This window comes from Solenopsis invicta, chromosome 5 (genome assembly GCF_016802725.1).
Source record: "Solenopsis invicta isolate M01_SB chromosome 5, UNIL_Sinv_3.0, whole genome shotgun sequence".
In the NCBI taxonomy this organism is placed as follows: domain Eukaryota; kingdom Metazoa; phylum Arthropoda; class Insecta; order Hymenoptera; family Formicidae; genus Solenopsis; species Solenopsis invicta.
Window position 1 is genome coordinate 22,980,210 of NC_052668.1, and position 19,396 is coordinate 22,999,605.

The following is a 19,396-nucleotide window of genomic DNA, read 5'->3' on the forward strand; positions in this document are numbered from 1 at the left end:
ATCTCCAATTTTTGCGTTTTAATCATTAAAAGAATCGGTGTGAGTAGAACATTTCCGAGAACGCATCGAAAATATATTTTCCAAATTCGAGAATTAGTTTTGCGTAGTCAATTGCTCGTGATTGATTATTACTCTCGTGCATTCTCGTTTTCATAAAATATTAATTATCTTGAGCTTTGCATAATTCGGATGTTATATTTGTATGTTGCAGATTAACTGGATTTGTTTTACAACCGAAGATCCAGAGGGAATTTAACCATCGCTTCTATTTTCGATATTGGAGTGTACATAAATGAATCCCGATCAATTCATCGTACTTTAAATAATTTTGATTAATATTTTCGGGAATGTCGTACAGTATCGCGCGATTATCATATTTTAATAACTAGTTCATGTTTTCGGGAGTGTCGTACAGTATCGCGCGGTTATTATATTTTAATAACTAGTTCATGTTTTCGGGAGTGAGTGTTCTATCAGTGCAATGAAGAGATCTGAGAGGAGGAGGAGGCCTGGGTATAGGCATCAGGCAACGGCGGAGCAACAATGAGGTAAATAATATTTTATTTTACTTATTATTTGCTATTTTCTTGCGCGGAATTAATCATTTACTCCTGTGACGGTCTTATGTCGTATTGTCATATTGCATCATTGTATGATATATGTATAGAAAATATATTTAGTGTTTTAGTTTTTGTAATATTTTAAATATTTAAATTATACACTTACTTTTACTTCTATTCGTACAAAAATCAGATATTTAAAAAGTTTATATTACAATGTTTTTATTATTTAATTATTTAATATAATTAAAAATAACATTTCTTGGAAGATATAATAAATTAAATTTTAATAAATATCTCTATTTAAATTAAGTAAAAAAATTTATTACGTATAATAACTTTTGTGTTGAAATTTTAATTACTTGAAACATTTGCCTAATAACTTGGATAAATTTGTATTTTACAGATTAACGTAGCTACGATGCAGTTATTACTCCGCTGTTGCGCTTCGTACCTGTGAGTGAAAAATTATCTTTTATTTTAAATTAAGATAATGGATCTATAAAAATGGGATGGGATATAATGTATCTAAATTTATGTATTTATGAAGTTAACAATAACATAAAAATGTTTTATGCATCTCATAGATCCATTACTTATTTCAAAATGGATGGGTTTAAACATCCTTGATACAGTTTATCGGTATATTGCGAATATGAGGGAAGCGTTTGTACAGACGTAGAACGAAATAAAATTAAGCTTATTTTGTCATTTTACATTATGAAATTGTAATGCAAAATATGTAAATATTTGTTAATTAATATTTAATGAAAATGCTAATTTATCTTCTCTTTTTCTCTTCAAATATTTTTTTAATAGATTTGAGATCTGTATTTGGTTTCTCTATATCTCTTCTCTGAATTAAATATATATGTTAGTAGAAAAATAAAATATTGACTACTTTCAATATGTATGTATCACGAATAAAAAGAGAACGGAAAATTTCTTTGCCGTAAGTTACTTCTATTAATTTATTAAAAAGAACGTATTAATAATTATTAGTTATATTTATTCGCAATATACTAATTTTATCTTTTACTCTTAATCTTTTAGTAACCTATCCATATTGATAATTTGATTAATTTGATGTCGTACGGTGAAAATAAAATCGCATTAGATCTAAATCTTTCATCATGAAGCAAAAAAATTTTAGAGTTTCATAACATTAATATAAAAAAGTATTCACACTGAGATAATGCTTTTAATGTACAATATAAAATTTTTAATACTTATAAAAAATTAATTTTGATAATGTTTTGGCAAGATATTTCATAACGATATACATACGAGTATATAGAGATGTACATAGATGGAAAATGTACATTGACGAGAAATATAAATAAAATTTATGAATTGAAAAGCCCATTATTTGTTTTGGATCTGATGTCATTTCTCACTGAACGTCATCGACCGTGGTATATTGAATATTGAACGTTCCAACGAGTAGTCGACCGAAGTTTCTTTCGGCTCATAATCCGGTCGGTTAATTTATAATTCGACACTTTTGTCACGTCATTATTTCCATCCAATATTGCACCTATCAAATGATGATGTGTAAATCGCCCGTGAATTAATACTGACTAAAAATAATGCACTTAATTCATTTATATTTAACAAATCATAATACGTTTTAAACGCTTATTTTTAAATATAATTTTATGTCGTTAAAATGTGTCATGAAAATATGCAAATAAAGATGGAAATATATTAATGCAACAAAATAGGTGCATCCAGATGCGCAACTGCTCACAAAGTGGCTAAATAGCAATTGAAAATGATTGGTTCTTTCCTTTGAATCCAACCAATCATCTTCAATTGCTATCTAACCTCTCAGTGAGCGGTTGAGCATCTGGGTGCATCCAATGAGGCACGCAGAGAAACATGACAAAAGTGATCGATTTTTAAGCAAAGGTTTACAAGAAAATATCGATTCTCTATATTCATGTTACATTTATTAATAATTCCCGATGTTACATTTGAATAACAATGAATAAGATTTCATTAGTTATAAGAAATTAAAAAAGATTACGAGCGATTATCGAGAGGAAATTTGTTCTCGTATTAAATTGCCGCGAATTTATCAGCGCAATTTAGAGAAATCTGCCGTTGAACAGCGATATTTATGAAAACGATCACAGACACACACCCATGGTTCTCTTCTCGGCGTAGTGAAAAAATTTCATCGCAAAAGTCCAATTTGAGAATCGCCCCACGGGCGGGGCGAGCAAAAAATGATCCATGCGGATTCTGAAAGTTCAATTTTCCGGGGCGGCAAGAGAGCTTGTAACGGCAAATATGCGTCGACCTTTTTGTTTCGATCCCGCGGGACTTCGATTCCCGCGACGTTGAATATTCATGCGATTTTATTAACTACGTTTCAAACATCGCTTTCAACGGGAACACCCTTTATCTTCTTAGATCTCTGCTTCCGTTCGCCGACCCTTCGTCATGTAGCGCGTAACGGCGCGACGCGTCGGCGGGAAGAATTCCCTTTCGCGAAATTAAATTTTGCCCGATCGTATTGTCTCCTAGATTACGCGGCGTTTTGTTGCTCCGCCAGACGTCGTTAACTATTACGACCGAAGGAAATATCGTGATTCTTTCGCCGTGCTGATCCGCGTTGACAAATTTTTATGAGATTACGATGCACACGCCTATCTATATAATTCGCGACAACTGATACGAATGATTCAATTGATTGCAAAGTTAATTAAGTTTATCAATTCAATTTATATTGCTTCTGCAACCATCAAATTACTTATAGTTGTAGCAATCCTTGCGGCTATTTACTATCATGATCTACTAAACTTGAGAGTAACTTAAATTACATTTCAAAGAGAGCGAAGTTATTGGAAAAAAAAATGTATTGAATATTTTTTATTTATTTTTTTATTTCACATCTGCATGATGTAATATTTCTTATTATTTTATTTTATCTAAATTAATAGTATTATCTCATTTTTAAACGATTATGTGTTTGTTCTTATTTGTCATAAAACTGTATTAAAAAATATACCTAAATATACCTAAGCTTTTGTTACGAATAATGTAAATAAATAAATAAATAAATATATATATATATATATTAAAAATAGAGGATAAACACAGAAAAGTCAAAGTTTTGTCCAATGCAGAGAAAAAAATCGAATAATAATGTCACTTAACGGAACTTTCTCAAAAATATAATTTTTGCTGTCTTATATTTTTCGTTTCGTATTTTAATACTTTTTGGGTATAAAATCTTTTTGCTGCAAGCGAGCCATAAGGATTAATAATAATACGGGGTATGGTGAAAATGATACGATAATGAATGACGTGAAACTTAATTACGGCGTAATACCGACAGCATACTTTCAACAGGAAGTAACTTTCCGTTTCGAAAATCCGTTTTCCGGAGAGACTCGTAACGTTTCGTCAGTAGTACTTCATCTGCTATCCTCCTCCCGGATCGGGCTGGGCGTTCGCGAGAAAATTTTTCCCACGGCGCGCTGAAAACTTTCGCCGAGTTATTCACGCGCGCATATTAGTGCACATTCATCCTTCGAAATAGCGCTAACCTCCGACCTGAGAACAATTTATCGGAGGGCGAAGCCCCCGGCCGCTACCTCCGCGAGAGCTGTGGGTTACTTATTTGCACGTTTCCGCAGTTTACATAGCTTCGGAGAGCCCCTTGGCCGACCTTTCTCTCCGATCTCTCGTTTGTTCGTTCGTTCGTTCGTTCGTTCATTCGTCCATTCGTCCATTCGTACCAGGGAAGCTCCACGAGCGAATGAATTGGCAATACGAATCGGTCCCGGCCGGTTCTTGTTAGGTTTCAATGCATCGGTGCATCAGTAATTGCCCGTCTATTTGTTGCACCAAAATGGTACGACGTTATTGATGCAACGAATCTCTCAAGCGCTCAATTATACATTGCCGTAGGTGTATACGCCTGTGTATATGGTAGATTAAAATTACGAATAGTCCCTTGATAAGGGAAATGGAGGAAAATACGAATTTCGACGAAGTGTCGCGCTAAATATGTCCTGACAACGATTTAAAACTATAAAAAAAAATTTTTTTCGTGTTGATTTTGAAGCTGCGTGTATTAATGTCGCGCAGAATATGGTGATAAAAAACTATTTGTAACTGCTGTATCGCGGTGCAAGTATCTGCGTTTCACCGTGCCCAAAACCCGTGGATTGTCCATTTTATTTTGCGCACTACGTGCGCGAATAAATTGTTTTGCTCGAGGATATGCTTGTTGCTACGGAAAAAAGCTGGCGCGCGAACAACAAATAACGATTCGACATTTTATGTTTTACCTGCTCATTAACGAATGCATGATCAACAAACCAGAATTTGCGAAAGGTTTGAGAAACAAAAAAAAAAAATTTTGTACGCCTTTGCGCAAATTGAATACCGCGTAAAATAATTGACGCAATTAAATATCGATATTGATATTGGGAGTACAGGCTGTACAAATCAATAAACGGATTCGTTGCACTGCCAATCAACACACGGATGTACTATGACTTCCTCGTTAACGATAAGGGACGTATCCCGCTAATGAGCAAACAAATTTAACCTCTTGTACATTTAAATTTTCGTTACTCGATATATTTGGACCATAGTTTTGTGCACGCAAACATTGCGATCGTCGATCACTCGCTTAAAAATTTTCATTCATAAAGATTATTGCAGTTTTTGAAAAGCTGTAGAAGAATTTTTTCGTCTTTTAAAATAAAAAAATGATAAGGTTGAAGCAATTTCTCTCTCTCTCTCTCTCTCTCTCTCTCTCTCTCTCTCTCTCTCATATATACATAGATACACGCTGACTCGCACAGATTTGGACGTAAAAATTATAATGAAGAGAAGCATTTAACTGGATTTATCTTTGTAATAACTTTTGTTGAATACGCGATATTATTTCAAATTTTATCTTTATTTCCTCACGGATATTATGCGTAAGAAATAATTTAATATGCCGATATGATAAAAAACTGTTCCGCGGTTAGACAGCGTGCTGTGGGATGAATTGGTTTCACGTTTATAAGGGGGAACCTAATCCGGATCCGGTACACGGGCGACGATCGTCTTAGGATGTGCTTCCGGTCGGGAGCAGATCTGGGGATCCCAGCATCCTCCGAAACGCTCGCGTCATGGGGGATTTTAGGAGATCGCTACACGGACCGATGCGGTTAATTTTATAAATAATTTATAGGCGCCCAATGCGCGCGTGTGTACATGGCTACCTTCGTCTCCCCTCTTCCTTCCCATTATGCTGGCATTAATAAACCGTTGCTTTTCCGGACATATTATTAACGTCGGGCTTTTTAATGCAACGCGTAAATAAATAATGATGTAAACGTGTTATTAACCGAATGTAATCTTTTCAATATTCATGTAGTTGCTAAATACGATTAACATATCCAATTAGATGATACAAATACTAAATCGTATACTCGGTATCAATTATTAACAGAGATACCTCGATTCTGTTCGTGATAATTTGTGTAATCAATTATTCATAAGTTGTATTATTATCTCGCTAGATAGATTAAGGAGACCAATACGCGATGCAGAGGTAACAATAACACAATTACAAGTATATAAACTATTGAACAGAGAGAAAGCGTTTATAGTAGAAATAATTAATTATATTAGCATTCGCAGCTCACTTTAGGTAATTTATAATGTTTGGCAAGGTTATTTCTAATTTTACGTCCTGTAAAAACATTAAATGAATACGTTTACGCATACATTTAAAATATATTAAAGCGCGTCCGCACATGTGATATATATGTGTGTCATAAAAATACACGTATAGCATAAAATTAGAAGTAAAATAAAAATTCTATTCGGAATTTTGATGTGAAATGTAGATCATCTAAAGTGAGAGAAGTATTACGTAATTTAACAATAATGAAAATTTATTACCGATGTATTAACATCGGTATAATAATGGGCATATGGTAAACGTTTTATAAATTATTTATGAAAATTGCTGTACACGCGCGCGCGAAGTGGTTTATTCGAGACCTCTCTCAGGTTATTCAATGGAGTCTTTTAGGATTTGCTTTATAAGCTTTTTTCGCGGCTCATAATATATTCCAACCGCATATTATTCTTTGCCCTTTGGGTAAACTGCCGCACTGGGATCTATCATTTTTGCGTATCAGGAGAAACCGCGAGACATCAAAATGATATACAACTTTAGTTCTTCTCCTTTAAAATGAACGTGGCATTAATATGTACCTTGTAGCAAAAAACGGCTTGTAATTACCTGAAATAAATAAATACACGTTCCACATTTATAAATTAAATTTCTTTCGAAAGGAATTCTCTAAGAATATAAGCTTGGGAATATAGAGTATAATACATTTATATTGTACACTGGGCGTTCGTTTAAACGGTATGGCAGTTGGAATGAACTCATCCCCCCTCCCTGGTTATGAATGAGCGTTGTGTGGGATGAGCGTTGTGAGAGAAAAACCCTTCACTCTGGTTTAAGCCTTTGGGGCAAACGGCACACATAGTTAAATAAGTTACGTGTAAGATGGAAATAAATGATATTAATCAATAAAGTCCTCTTTTTATAATCACCAATCTTAACATGGTAGCAGAGCGTGGTTGGTTTGCTTGGGTGATTTAAGTGGTGAAAAGTGTTGGACACGTGAATTTCGCTAAGTGAAAAGACGCTCGAGACGAGCACGTGGTACATTCCGAACACGAAGGAACGTTCGAGAATAAAGAAGACAAAATGGAGAAAAAGGAGATTATGATACCAGTATTCGACGGAGAGGACTATAGTATGTGGAAGAAGAGAATAACGATGTTCCTTAAATTGAAAAAGTGCCAAGAAGTAATTACCAGAGCAAGAGTCGCAACAGATAGTGAAGACTGGGATGAAAACGATTTAAAGGCAATAAATCTGATTTATGGTGCGATATCGAATAAACAACTAGAATTTGTTTGTGAAGAAACTACAGCATATGGAATTATAAAGAGACTAGACGAAATGTATTTGAAGGAATCTACAGCGTTACAAATTGTGTGCAGAAACAAACTGGAGAAGATGAAATTAGAAAAGTACAGTGATACAGCAACATTCTTCAGTGATTTTGAGAAGTCAGTCAATGAATTAAGAAGCGCTGGAGCCAAGATCAGCGAAAAGGAAAAACTGAATTATATGCTAAACACGTTGCCGAGCCAATACAGTTACATTGGCGATTTAATCGACACGTTAAGGGAAGAGGATCAAACAGCGGCCTACGTCAAAAATAAAATCCAGATTGCCGAAATGAAGAATAACGATCATGGTGAAAGAGGTGAAAGAAGATCAAATGTATTCACAGCGAAGAAGGATCAAAAAGGAAACTGCTTCAAGTGTGGCAAAACCGGGCATTTCGCACGAGAGTGCCAAGATGGCGGCCAAGCGGGGTACAACCAAGGAACATGGCGAGGTTCAACACGTGGTCGCGCACGAGGCAGAGGCGGAAGAGGCAACTACATCAGAGGACGCGGTAACTTCCGTCAGCAAGGAGCCACCACCAGTGAGCAGAGCAGCGCATGGATAGCCATGGCACACGAGGCGCAGAGTGGCTACAGTAAAGATAAGTTAGATAATGAAATCCAATGGTTATTAGATAGCGGATGTACTGACCATATAATTAATAATGAGAATTATTTCGAGAAAAGTATTGTACTTAAAGAGCCAGTCAATATTTACTTAGGAGATAATAGATATATAAAAGCAACGAAAATCGGGAACGTAGTAAGTTACTTTGACGCGTTTGGTAAACGGAATGAAGTAAATATGAGTAATGTTTTTTATGCCAAAGAGATGAATACAAATTTAATTAGTTTTGGAAAATTAACGGATAAAAATACGATTATTTCAAAAGGAAATATTGCAAAAATTGTTGATGAGAATAATAAATTAATAGCAGTAGCTTTCAAAGAAAAACAGGTTTACAGAATGACAAGTAAATTAAAAACCAAGGAGATTAGTGTAAACAGTGCCGCACGAAACAATAACATGAGTCAAAAGGAAAGGTGGCATAGAATCTTAGGTCACGTAAATTTTAGTTATCTAAATACATTAAGTACTCAACAATTGTTAGAAGGCATTCCAAATAAACTTGAATCGGAATATATGAAATGCAAAACGTGTTTAGAGAATAAAATGCATAACCTGCCTTTTAATAACAACAGAACAAAAGCTAGAGACGTTCTGGAGATTATACATACAGATGTGTGTGGAAGTTTTAAAACGGTTGGTCTAAATGGAGAAAGATATTTTGTTTCGTTCATAGATGATTATAGTAAAATAGCTAAGGTTTACTGCATAAAATCCAAAGATGAAGTTTTCGATTGTTTAGTACAATTCGTAAATGAAAGCGAAAATATGACTGGGAAAAGGGTAAAAACTTTAAGGTGCGATAACGGGAAAGAGTACATGAATAACCGCTTTTATAGATTTGCCAAAGAAAAGGGTATTGTAATAAACAGCTGTCCTGCATATGTACATGAGTTAAACGGTACGGCGGAACGGTTTAATCGGACGATAATGGACATGGCGCGTTGTTTATTAGCAGAGGCACAAGTAGGTAAGCAATATTGGCCGGAAATAATATGGGCGGCCACATACCTGAAAAATCGTACGTTAGCAAATACAATAGAAAAGAAAACCCCTTATGAAATATTTTTCGGAAAGAAACCAAATGTTGAACATCTGCGATTGTACGGTAGTAAAGTTTTTGTAAGAAAGCCAGAACAAAGAAGATTTTCGAAATGGGAAAAAAAAGCAGATATGGGAATTCTATTAGGCTATAGTGATGTTGGATATAGAGTTTTTGTAAACAATAGAGTAATAGTCGCGAGACATGTTGATATCGTGGAAGAGAATGTAATTTGTATTAACCTTGATGAAAATGATAATGAAAGCGATACTAATGCAAATAATGACTTAAATGATAGTGTTTCTGAAAGCGCGGATGAAACAGATGAAGAAAATCGTAAATCAAAGGAAAATGACTCTGAAAATGTAGAATCAAAGGTTCCACGTAGATCTAAGCGAGAAAAGAAAATCCCAATAAGATATCCAGAGAATAGTTCTAGTAATATCTATGTAAACTATTGTAGAGTAGATACTCCTTATACATTTGAGGAAGCGTTAAATAGTAATGAATGCGAAAATTGGAAAAAGGCGATGGATACAGAGATAGATTGTATCAATAAAAATAAAACTTGGAAATTAGTTAATAAGGAACAAGGTCAAAAGGTATTAGAGGTAAAATGGGTTTACACAAGGAAGTCCGACGATACGTATAAGGCTAGGTTAGTCGTAAGAGGTTTCCAACAAACAAATGTAATTGATGACATATACGCTCCAGTTGCAAAAAATCAAACGTTAAAAATCTTATTTTCATATTGTTGTCAAAATGGTTTAAAAATTGAACAAATGGATGTAGAAACTGCTTTTCTAAACGGCAAGATTAACTCGGAGGTATATGTGAATCAACCACAAGGATATGAAGATGGTACAGATAGAGTGTTTAAATTAAGAAAAGCATTGTATGGATTAAGAGAAAGTCCTAGAGATTGGTATGAGTGTTTCGATGAGTATATGATGAAACTAGGTTTTAGGAAAAGCAATGTAGAATTGTGCTTATACATTCACAGAAAAGGTAAAAATACTACTTATCTTCTAATATATGTAGATGACTTATTGATCTGCAGCAAAGATAAAGAGAAAATACAAAGCATAAAGAAACTATTATCGGACAAGTTCAAAATGAAAGATTTAGGAGAAATAAATGAATACCTTGGTATTCAAATAGATTACAACTATCGTAAATATGAAATGAATCTTAACCAAACAAAATATATAGAGTCCTTAGCAAATAAATACAAAGTAAATAATGGGAAATTATATAGCACTCCCATGGAGATAAATTTAAAGATTGAAAAGGCTGAAGAGTGTGTATCCGATATAAAGTATAGAAACTTAATTGGCGCATTATTATACATAAGTTCTAGTACAAGACCTGATGTGAGTTATAGTGTAAATTACTTGAGTAGATATCAGAATTGTTATAACGAAACGCATTTTAAGTACGCTTTGCGAATTTTGAAATACCTGTACTTAACTAAAGACTTAAGTTTATGCTATCGAAGAAATGAAAACGCAGAAGTTATACATTGTTATGTAGATGCTGATTGGGCAGGCGACAGCATAGATAGGAAATCCACATCTGGTTATGTAATTAGTTTGTATGGAAATGCAATTGACTGGAAATCGAGAAAACAAAGATGTGTAACCAAAGCTTCGACTTATGCGGAATATGTAGCACTATCAGAAGTAGTGACTGAGTTAAAGTATATTAGAGAGTTAGTTAAAATATTTGATATAAGCATAAATGAACCTATAAAAATTTATGAAGATAACTCAGGGGCGATAAGCATAGCAAATTTCGGAGATTTTACGAAAAACTCTAAACATATAGAAATACAATATCACTATGTACATGAAAGCGTTAAAGAAAAATTGATTGAAGTATGTAAGGTTGACTCGAATGAGAATATTGCAGATATATTTACCAAGGCCGTGTCCAAAGAAAAATTTGAAAAATTCAGGAAACTATTGAACATAATGTAAAGGTATATTAAAGTGTAAAATATAAATGTAAGGAGGCGTGTTGGGAATATAGAGTATAATACATTTATATTGTACACTGGGCGTTCGTTTAAACGGTATGGCAGTTGGAATGAACTCATCCCCCCTCCCTGGTTATGAATGAGCGTTGTGTGGGATGAGCGTTGTGAGAGAAAAACCCTTCACTCTGGTTTAAGCCTTTGGGGCAAACGGCACACATAGTTAAATAAGTTACGTGTAAGATGGAAATAAATGATATTAATCAATAAAGTCCTCTTTTTATAATTACCTGAAATAAATAAATACACGTTCCACATTTATAAATTAAATTTCTTTCGAAAGGAATTCTCTAAGAATATAAGCTGTAGAGCCTCTCCTAAATACTAATCGTTCGCGATTAAAAGCGATTATTTAAAGGTGCAACGGGAAATTATTTATGAAAATTCAGCAGAATCTTATGCCGTAATAAAATAATATTGTAATAAAATCTCCTAGCTTAATTACGTTATACTGTGTTGGTTTTATGTATTTTCATCTTTACATCTATCGCGTTATAATTTTCTCCCTTTCATTTTAGACAAAGTACTTGCGTTTCTCGGCCTCTATTTCGCCACTACCGAGATAAAAGTAATGACATTACCATTTGTCTGCATCACTTTACCGCTCTTTCCTTGTCTGTCGCGCAAGCCATCCTTGTAATCGATAGCGCAAGGACATTCGTCCGTCCGTCCAGGCCGTCCGCCCGGCCATCCATTCATCCATCCATCTATCCATCTATCCATCTATCCATCCCATCTATCCGCCACCCGTCTACCCGCGAACTTAACGCAGCGTTCAGCGCGATGCAAGAAGCGGCCATTATCGTTCTCTCCTTTTTGCGCTCCCACGTTGTTCCACTTTTTTCGATACTTTCAATTTATAGAAACGAGATTCCGCCACTTATCCTGTATGGAAGTCCCCGCTCTCCTGTTGGCAGGAGAGTTTTATTATAAACTCTCGCACGTACCTCTCTCGCGATCGGATTAATGAACACGATGGGTTTAACGAAGCGCGTCTCTTTCATCGATGGCGTTCGTTAATAATCTTTGATGCGAGATGTTCCGTGAGCGCAGTAGGGCGTTTGATGGAAGGAAATATCGTTCGATAAGAGAGAAAACGACTAAGGCAATTGCCTTTCTCGAATTAAGAGTTACACGGGATCGCGACAACGCGTTTAAGAAAATGACGAAATATTCAAGAATCTACGAAGAGAAAAACGTATCTTTACAATGTTACGTTAAATACGCGAAGAATATTTTACGATACAATGAAAAATGTTTACCGTCTACCGTGATATGTAATTAGAGAAATTTCGATAATAATAATATAATTGTATTCAATTTTTGTTAGCCACTCCATTATTATCGACTGTTCCTATCTCAATTTTTATAAAAACTTGATAAAGAATTCTTTAACTTGAATCACGCTTTTCGACTAATGTAAATTTGCATTTGGATCAGTAACGCATTAAGTGTATGCGCGTGTATGTGTCTTTATGTTAATGAGTTGATTGAAAAAGAGAAGTCCAGAGCGTATCGTAGAGTCACCAATGGAACGTTGACCGACCAAAAAGATTGGGACGATCGGAAATCACGACGAGTTGTAGAGGACGTCGAGCGAGATACGGGCAGATTTAAAGGTCTGTTTTCATTGCTATTCCGAATCGTGTGCGGGTTTCCGCATGGCTTCCGCGCTGGGTTTCCGCTGTCCTGTATGGAAGCAGGCAGGCATCGATTTGATTGGTAAATCTACGGTTGCCCAATGATGCGTTTATTTGTCGAAGAATTAGGGCAGCGTCCGCGCGAGACAGAGCGACGAAGATGGGGAGAGAGGAGTGCGAAGGAGTGGATGCAGGTTGGACGCCGCGAGAAGGGCGAATGATATGGGATAGGTCCGAAGGGAGGTCAGAAAAGGGTCGGTAGTCCAACCGTCTCTCTTGAGAGAAAGAGAGAGCCGCGTCGTACAGCACTTCACCGCAATCAGTAAACCTGTAAAACATTGGATTAGGTGGCCCTAGCGTGACCTCGCTCCGACTCCCGTGGACGAGCCGGAGTTCCAATTTCCAGCTATGGCTTGCGCTACGGAGCGCGGCTATACGCGCTCTTCGTTCTCCAGCTCCGGCGTCGCGATACGTTATCCAATAGCGCTCGAATTATTCTCGTTTTATTCGCCGTGCCAGCAGCATGCGCGACCACGGTGCACATCCTGCGCTTCCCGTATCGTAACCGGTTAGCCAGGCCCGCTGCTACGTTCCGCGAGAGAACGATTTATTCCCCTACGTTTCTTCTCCCCTTTCGCTTCGCCGTCTCTCTCTCTCTCTCTCTCTCTCTCTCTCTCTCGCTTTTTGTCTCTCCAGTTAACAAATTCTTTGCCTTTGTCGCGCGATAAATTTGATTTATTATTATCGTTATTGCGCTTGTTATTCCGCTCGGATGTAAAGTCTTGCCCGCGTAATTCCCGACCTCACGGGATACATGGCCCGTGCACACCGCGCTTCAAGAGTCGACGCGTCATTATCAATTTATCACTGTCGCCCCCGTTTATTCTCATCGGTAGATAATCAGCCGCGGAATACCGCCGGACCACCGGTCCGCCGTGTCGTCGCTCACTGACTTTGCGCCAGCTAAATCGAAGAGACGACGGCTCTCCTCCCGGTTTCAAATATCCGGCAAGCTACGTCGTTTAGAATCTCCTTTTCAAACTGGATGTTTGCGCGCTTGTTACCGGCGATAGCGGGTCTCCGCTACTTGCCGACTCCCCTGCCTCCCCTCCCCCTCCTCCCTCCTCGCTCGCCCTTTCGCCCGTTGAGCGGGTTTAGTAGCCACTCGACGATGTTTTCAACCGAAATTGTCATGTGGCACACACAGGTCCTTCTCTCCGAGAAGAACAAAAAAAAGGGAGGGAAAGGATATCAGGGAGAAAACACCGTGCGCAAGAGGGATGGTCGCGCGCAGTTCGGTCAGGCTTGAGAGAAAGACGGAAAGCGTGTCGATGTGCCACCGGCAGTGGTGGCGGTGGAGGGTCGCGACGGAGGAAGGGAGTTAGCCCCTGGTGCGCTCGCGCACCCGATCGTACACCCCCGACCAACCCTGTGTGCGCGCGCGAAGTCCGTCGCTGGAGAACCGTGGTTGGAATGGCGTCCGCGTCGGTGTGGGTATTTCTGCCGTTCGTATCACGTACACGGACACGAACGGATGCGGCACGCACACGCCCCAAACGTACACGTACGAATTAACACATACACACACACAGGCGTGTACCCCCGCACGTGTATACGTCTCGGTCGGTGAGCGAAGGAGTGGGGAGCCGGGATGTCGGAGGGTTGCTGAAGTTTCTCTAACGCTCGATGGCGTACCAGTGCGGATCGTGATTCTGCGGGACGCGCAGCGTCGCGGCGTCCTCCGTGTCTCCGCCGTGTATCCTCTCGTCGTACCGATCTCGCGCGCGTCCGTCCGTCCGTCAGCGATCCGACCGAGACGCGGCGCGAACGGCCGGATTTCCCCTTAAGGGTCCAGTGCGACGAGAACCGTCGGAGAGGGATCGGATGAGGAGTATCCACAAGGGACATGTGGGGGAACAGTAAATTTGGGCAAAAATATGAGAGATACATGACGCCATGATAAGATGCTTCTTATCACAGTGACGATCGCAGGACGTCAACGTCTAGCGCGGAAAGTTACATCGGTTGCCGTCCAAGAAGGAATACGATAGCTCGTCACGTTTACTACTTTTCCCAATGCTTTTATCGTTCCTTCTCGCTCTTGAACGTCCCGATGACCGGACAATGGCCGAGAATAAACGTACGATCGAAGATGAAGGGAATTTATGCTGAGAGTACGTTCATTGATGGTCGAACCGGGCCACCTCTCTTGATCTTGATCGATGTAGGTCGAGAGCGAACGCTTAAACAGTCCTATTGCTTAATCGACGTTTGTATTTCGATAGTTCTCCCATGCGTTCCCACTCCCGCTTTCATTAACAAGTTCTCCGCGAGCGTAATTGCTTAGATCCCATTTAGAGTAAAAGAGCGAAGTGTCGCTTAAAAGTTAGTCGGATTATCGTTCTTGTTGCGTATTGTGCATCGTCGCTCGTTGCGTCGTACTCGCACGAACCAGACTTTTTGAGTCTCTCGCTATATATCGGCTTGGTCAGTTATGACTCAAGGCGTACGTTCTTCTCGAGCTTCGCTGACGTTTCATTCTTTTCTTTCCGAATAGCACGAAAAACTTGCGCGCTCGTGCGCGACCGATTAATTTATTTTACCAGAACCGGAAACGTATCCCGAAGGCGTGGAAAAATTCTGCGAAACGTAATTGGTTTTTTCCACCGTCTTTTCGCGAGCGTCGTAAATTAATAATCGTTTTCCCTGAGAGGGTCGTGTATATATTCAGCCAGACAATACTTGTCAGCGCGACATCAATAATAACGCTCATTACTATTTATGCAGCAACCGTTAATCATGACGCAATACTTCTGCACGCCCGCGTGTGCCGCGTACGCTCTCGTCGGAGTGTGGAAGCAAAAATAAATGCGCGAAATCCGCGCGCGCGGGTTCTGGATCATGTCGAACGTTGAAAAATCGCGCAACCAGCGCGGCGTGAGTGGCAGTTTCGGCGGACCAGCGAGCAGAATTCGATTATTGCATTTTGAAAGTGTAAAGAGAACTCGAGAGAATCGTTGCATTTTTATATAAGACATTTTCCGCTTTGATACACCTTTCCGAGTTTTTTTTTCTTTTATTTATTAATAATTGCGCGGTACAACTATGGCCGAATAAAAAGATTAAAAGACGAATTATATTTCAGTTTCTTTTCAAACTAAAAAGCTAAGAGCAACTCGTAAGAAATATTTCCCTCGCCGGCCGTCTATTAAAATCTACGGAGTTCTGGTCTAACGTGCTCAAGCGCAAAGGAATCCGTAACATTCTCGTTCCTGACGTCAACGGGGCGGCGTGTACTCGTTCTCGATTCATCGTGAAAATTCTCTCGTGCTCTCGCCGGCGCATTAACGATTCCACCGGCAGCAGGTTCCCTACGATCGACACCCGTCGGATCGCGTCCCAGCCTCGGCTCGGCTCGGCTCGGCGGTTCAGCGCGACGACGCGGCGGTCGAGTTTTATCTGGATCTCCTCCGACCGCGGCGATCGGCGAGATCGTAAAACGGCCGGCCGACGGACTCGTTGTCAGTGGTATTTCCAATTGGCCGGTTGCGATCTCTAGAAGGAAACCGGTTCGACGACCAGCCCTGGATGTGTGTAGCCCAGTCTCCCGCCTTGCGCATCCCGTCCCGTCCCGTCCCATGCTTCTCTCTCTCTCTCTCTCTCTCTCTTCTTCGCATCTTCCTACTCCGTGGCGTCCTTCCTACTCCGTGGCGTCCTGCGCTCGTTCTCTTCTTATCCGTATAGTCGAACTCGCGAGTCCACTTTCCGTGCCGGCTACTAGTCTCGGTTTTACTTTTACAGAGATACACGCGACACGCGCGCGCCTGTAATCCGTCGTGACTTGGCACGTGTGTTTTAAAAACACCGCGATCGCGCGGTATCGAGATATCGAGGTTCGTCCGTGCTCGAACTTTGGATGTTTGCGCGAGCTGTGGTAGCACCGTATGTTTTTCCGAAGAATGTGAAGAAGGGGACGGAAGCCGATTTACTTGTCAGTGGTCTCGCTGAGACGCGATTATGACGGACGTAGCAAAAGGTGCACGGACGATCGATGCGTAAACGTTTCGCTGAAGCTATAGATTCACACAGGAGAGCGAAAAACATTCTCGACACATAGAGCAACTTGGACGTGACTTTGGTGGAATTAAAAAAAAAAAAAAAAAATGGTTAGACAGCGCGAAAGACTGCTTTGAGGCGAAGGAATATCGAGATTCGGCAGTCATGTAGAAGAAGGCCGCTGCTGTCGGATCAAGGGCTTTTGAATTGATTTCCGGGAAGGGTCAACGGCGACTTGAAATCGCCGCCGGCTTTTTAGCCCGGAACAAAACGAGAAATGAGATTTTGAGGGGTTCGAGGGAGATATATCTGCGAGTTTTGAGCGAGGACGAGAAAAAGGAACGGAGGAGGCAAGATGTCGTGAACGTTTCGATGGGACGCTGGACCGTTCTCTGGCGCGCAAATTTCGGGAATTTTTGCGAGTGGTGGAAGAAAAGTTCCTTGTGTTTGGTTTACCGAGTTGGGCGGGGACAGCTTGCCCGGAAAATTGGCAGTGTTAGTTCGCGGGGATTTTCGCAGTGCATCGTGGAAGACTGCGCAAGATTCCTCCACCTATGAGTGATGCTTTCGGACGTAACGTCGGCGAAAGTTCGGCCGTTAGTTCCGCTCCGTTGAACGATACCGAGGAATCTTGTTCGCCGGGGGCTGATTCCACAGCGCGATTACGCGAGGCGGAACGACGTGGTTGAGGGACCCCGAAAAAGAGTTCGCCGTGCAAGACGGTTGGCGTCTCGCTCTCGCGCGATTCATTTATAATAATTGAAGCGATCGTGCGTCGCACGAACGATCGCGGCAGCGTATCGTCAATGGCGCACATCCAATCTCCGATCGCTACATTAGGTTACGGATTCCGCGCGATATCGCGGATATTGCCCGTTCACGTATCAATATATATCCCGACGATCTGGTTTAGCTCGCGAATCGATCAAAAGAAACGCGCGCTCTTACTTCCGTGAGATTGAAAGCCGCGGATGTAAGCTCTCGTAGGCTCTCGAGCGGCCGAGGAGCGGAATCCTCCGTATCTCCGTGTACGGAGAGGAAGAAACAGATCTGTGTATAAAAATCCACGAACGCTTAAAACAAACGGTTAAAACTAATTTAATAAAATGAGATCGGAGTACAATCGTGCGCTTAGACGTATCCGTGCGCGCGTAATACGACGCACACAGAGCCAGTGAATGTGAAAAGTGTCGGCTCCGTTATATCGCGCTTGTTCGTAACTCCTCCCTCGTCGAGTTTCGTTTATATATCGCGCGCGCGCGCCTGCTTATTCTCATTCTCTCAAGCAGTGCGCGAATACGTACGTACGTACACACGTACGTACACACGAGTGGCGGATCGCGTGCCCGCGCGGTCTCGTGCCTCGACGCTTGTCGTTACACGTCCGATCGTAAGTGTAACGAAACTTCCTGTATACGCGCGGTATCGCGCCCTGTCACGGTACAGTAAAATTTGCGCTGCCGTGGACCGCTCCGCTGTTCACACGGACGAGGATCTTGATCCTCGTGTAACAGAGAGAAAGAGAGAGGGAGAGAGAGAAAGACGATAATTCGGCCGGGGGAGATATGTGTGGCACGGGGTACTCGTTTCGGATCGGACTTGATTATCGGAAGTCCGTACGAATTCGTCGGTACGGTGATACTCGCATTTAGGAATCTGAAACGAACGATTCGAGGGGGGGAGGGGGGAGACGGGTCAAGAGAGTGCGTGAGCGGTTCTAATCAACCTCGATTGAGTTAGATTGGGGTCGTAGTGGTTCCGAAAGGGACACCGATAAAAGCCATGGGCATCATGGATGCGTGGAAAGGCGGCCGGATAATCTATGCTTATCTTCTATGGGTCGTCTTCAAGGCTACCGCAGCGGGGGGACTTTATGGTGAGTACATCACGTTGCCTATCTAGATGGTTTCAGGATTTTGGGCCAAGCCGTTGTGTCGCGATAGCGTGGACATGCTTGCTCGATAAACTCGGAAAATTTTTACGTCACGTTCGTATACTATCTTCATTAAACTTACATAATACTAAGGATGTAAAAATATGATCGTAAAAATAAGTATCGATACGGAGAGGGAAAATAATTTATTTTTAGGGTTTGTGTGCGAGGAAAATAGCGAGCCTTGCGCAAGAAGTTGCCGAGAGACAGAGAGAGAGAGGAGAGACTATAGAGACTTCCGGTAAACACAGTGTCTCTGCTATTCAACGCTGCGCGCGCGAGACGTGACATCAAAATTACTTCAACCTTTCGATCGCCGCTCGTAAATATAGTCTCGACGGAGAAATGCTGCCATTGACTCCTGGTCGCTCTGCACGGGTTATAAATGTTATATCGATCGTTTTCACCGCATACTGAAGGGTGTGCATCAACACCGTACATATTTGAAATTGTGTATGCGGGTAATAATACGTGTAAAGTTGCAAACAAATGGAAATGGAAAAAAATTG

General features: G+C 40.4%; 1 protein-coding gene across 6 annotated transcripts in view; it reads left to right on the forward strand.

The window, feature by feature from the left end:
• Positions 1-244: 244 nt before the first annotated feature.
• LOC105195208 (tyrosine-protein phosphatase 99A) overlaps positions 245-19,396 on the forward strand; it is a 309,085-nt gene continuing 289,933 nt past the window's right edge. For 3 of the 6 annotated variants that reach the window (XM_026131022.2, XM_039449886.1, XM_039449884.1), the window contains exons 1-2: positions 14,571-15,122; positions 16,700-18,830. In XM_026131022.2, the coding sequence (XP_025986807.1) occupies positions 18,737-18,830 (94 nt within the window). In that variant the 5' untranslated portion in view covers positions 14,571-15,122; positions 16,700-18,736. Of the gene's footprint in view, positions 549-966; positions 1,017-14,570; positions 15,123-16,699; positions 18,831-19,396 lie in introns of those variants that run through there. The other 3 variants (XM_039449885.1, XM_026131021.2, XM_039449883.1) reach the window with 3 other exon arrangements.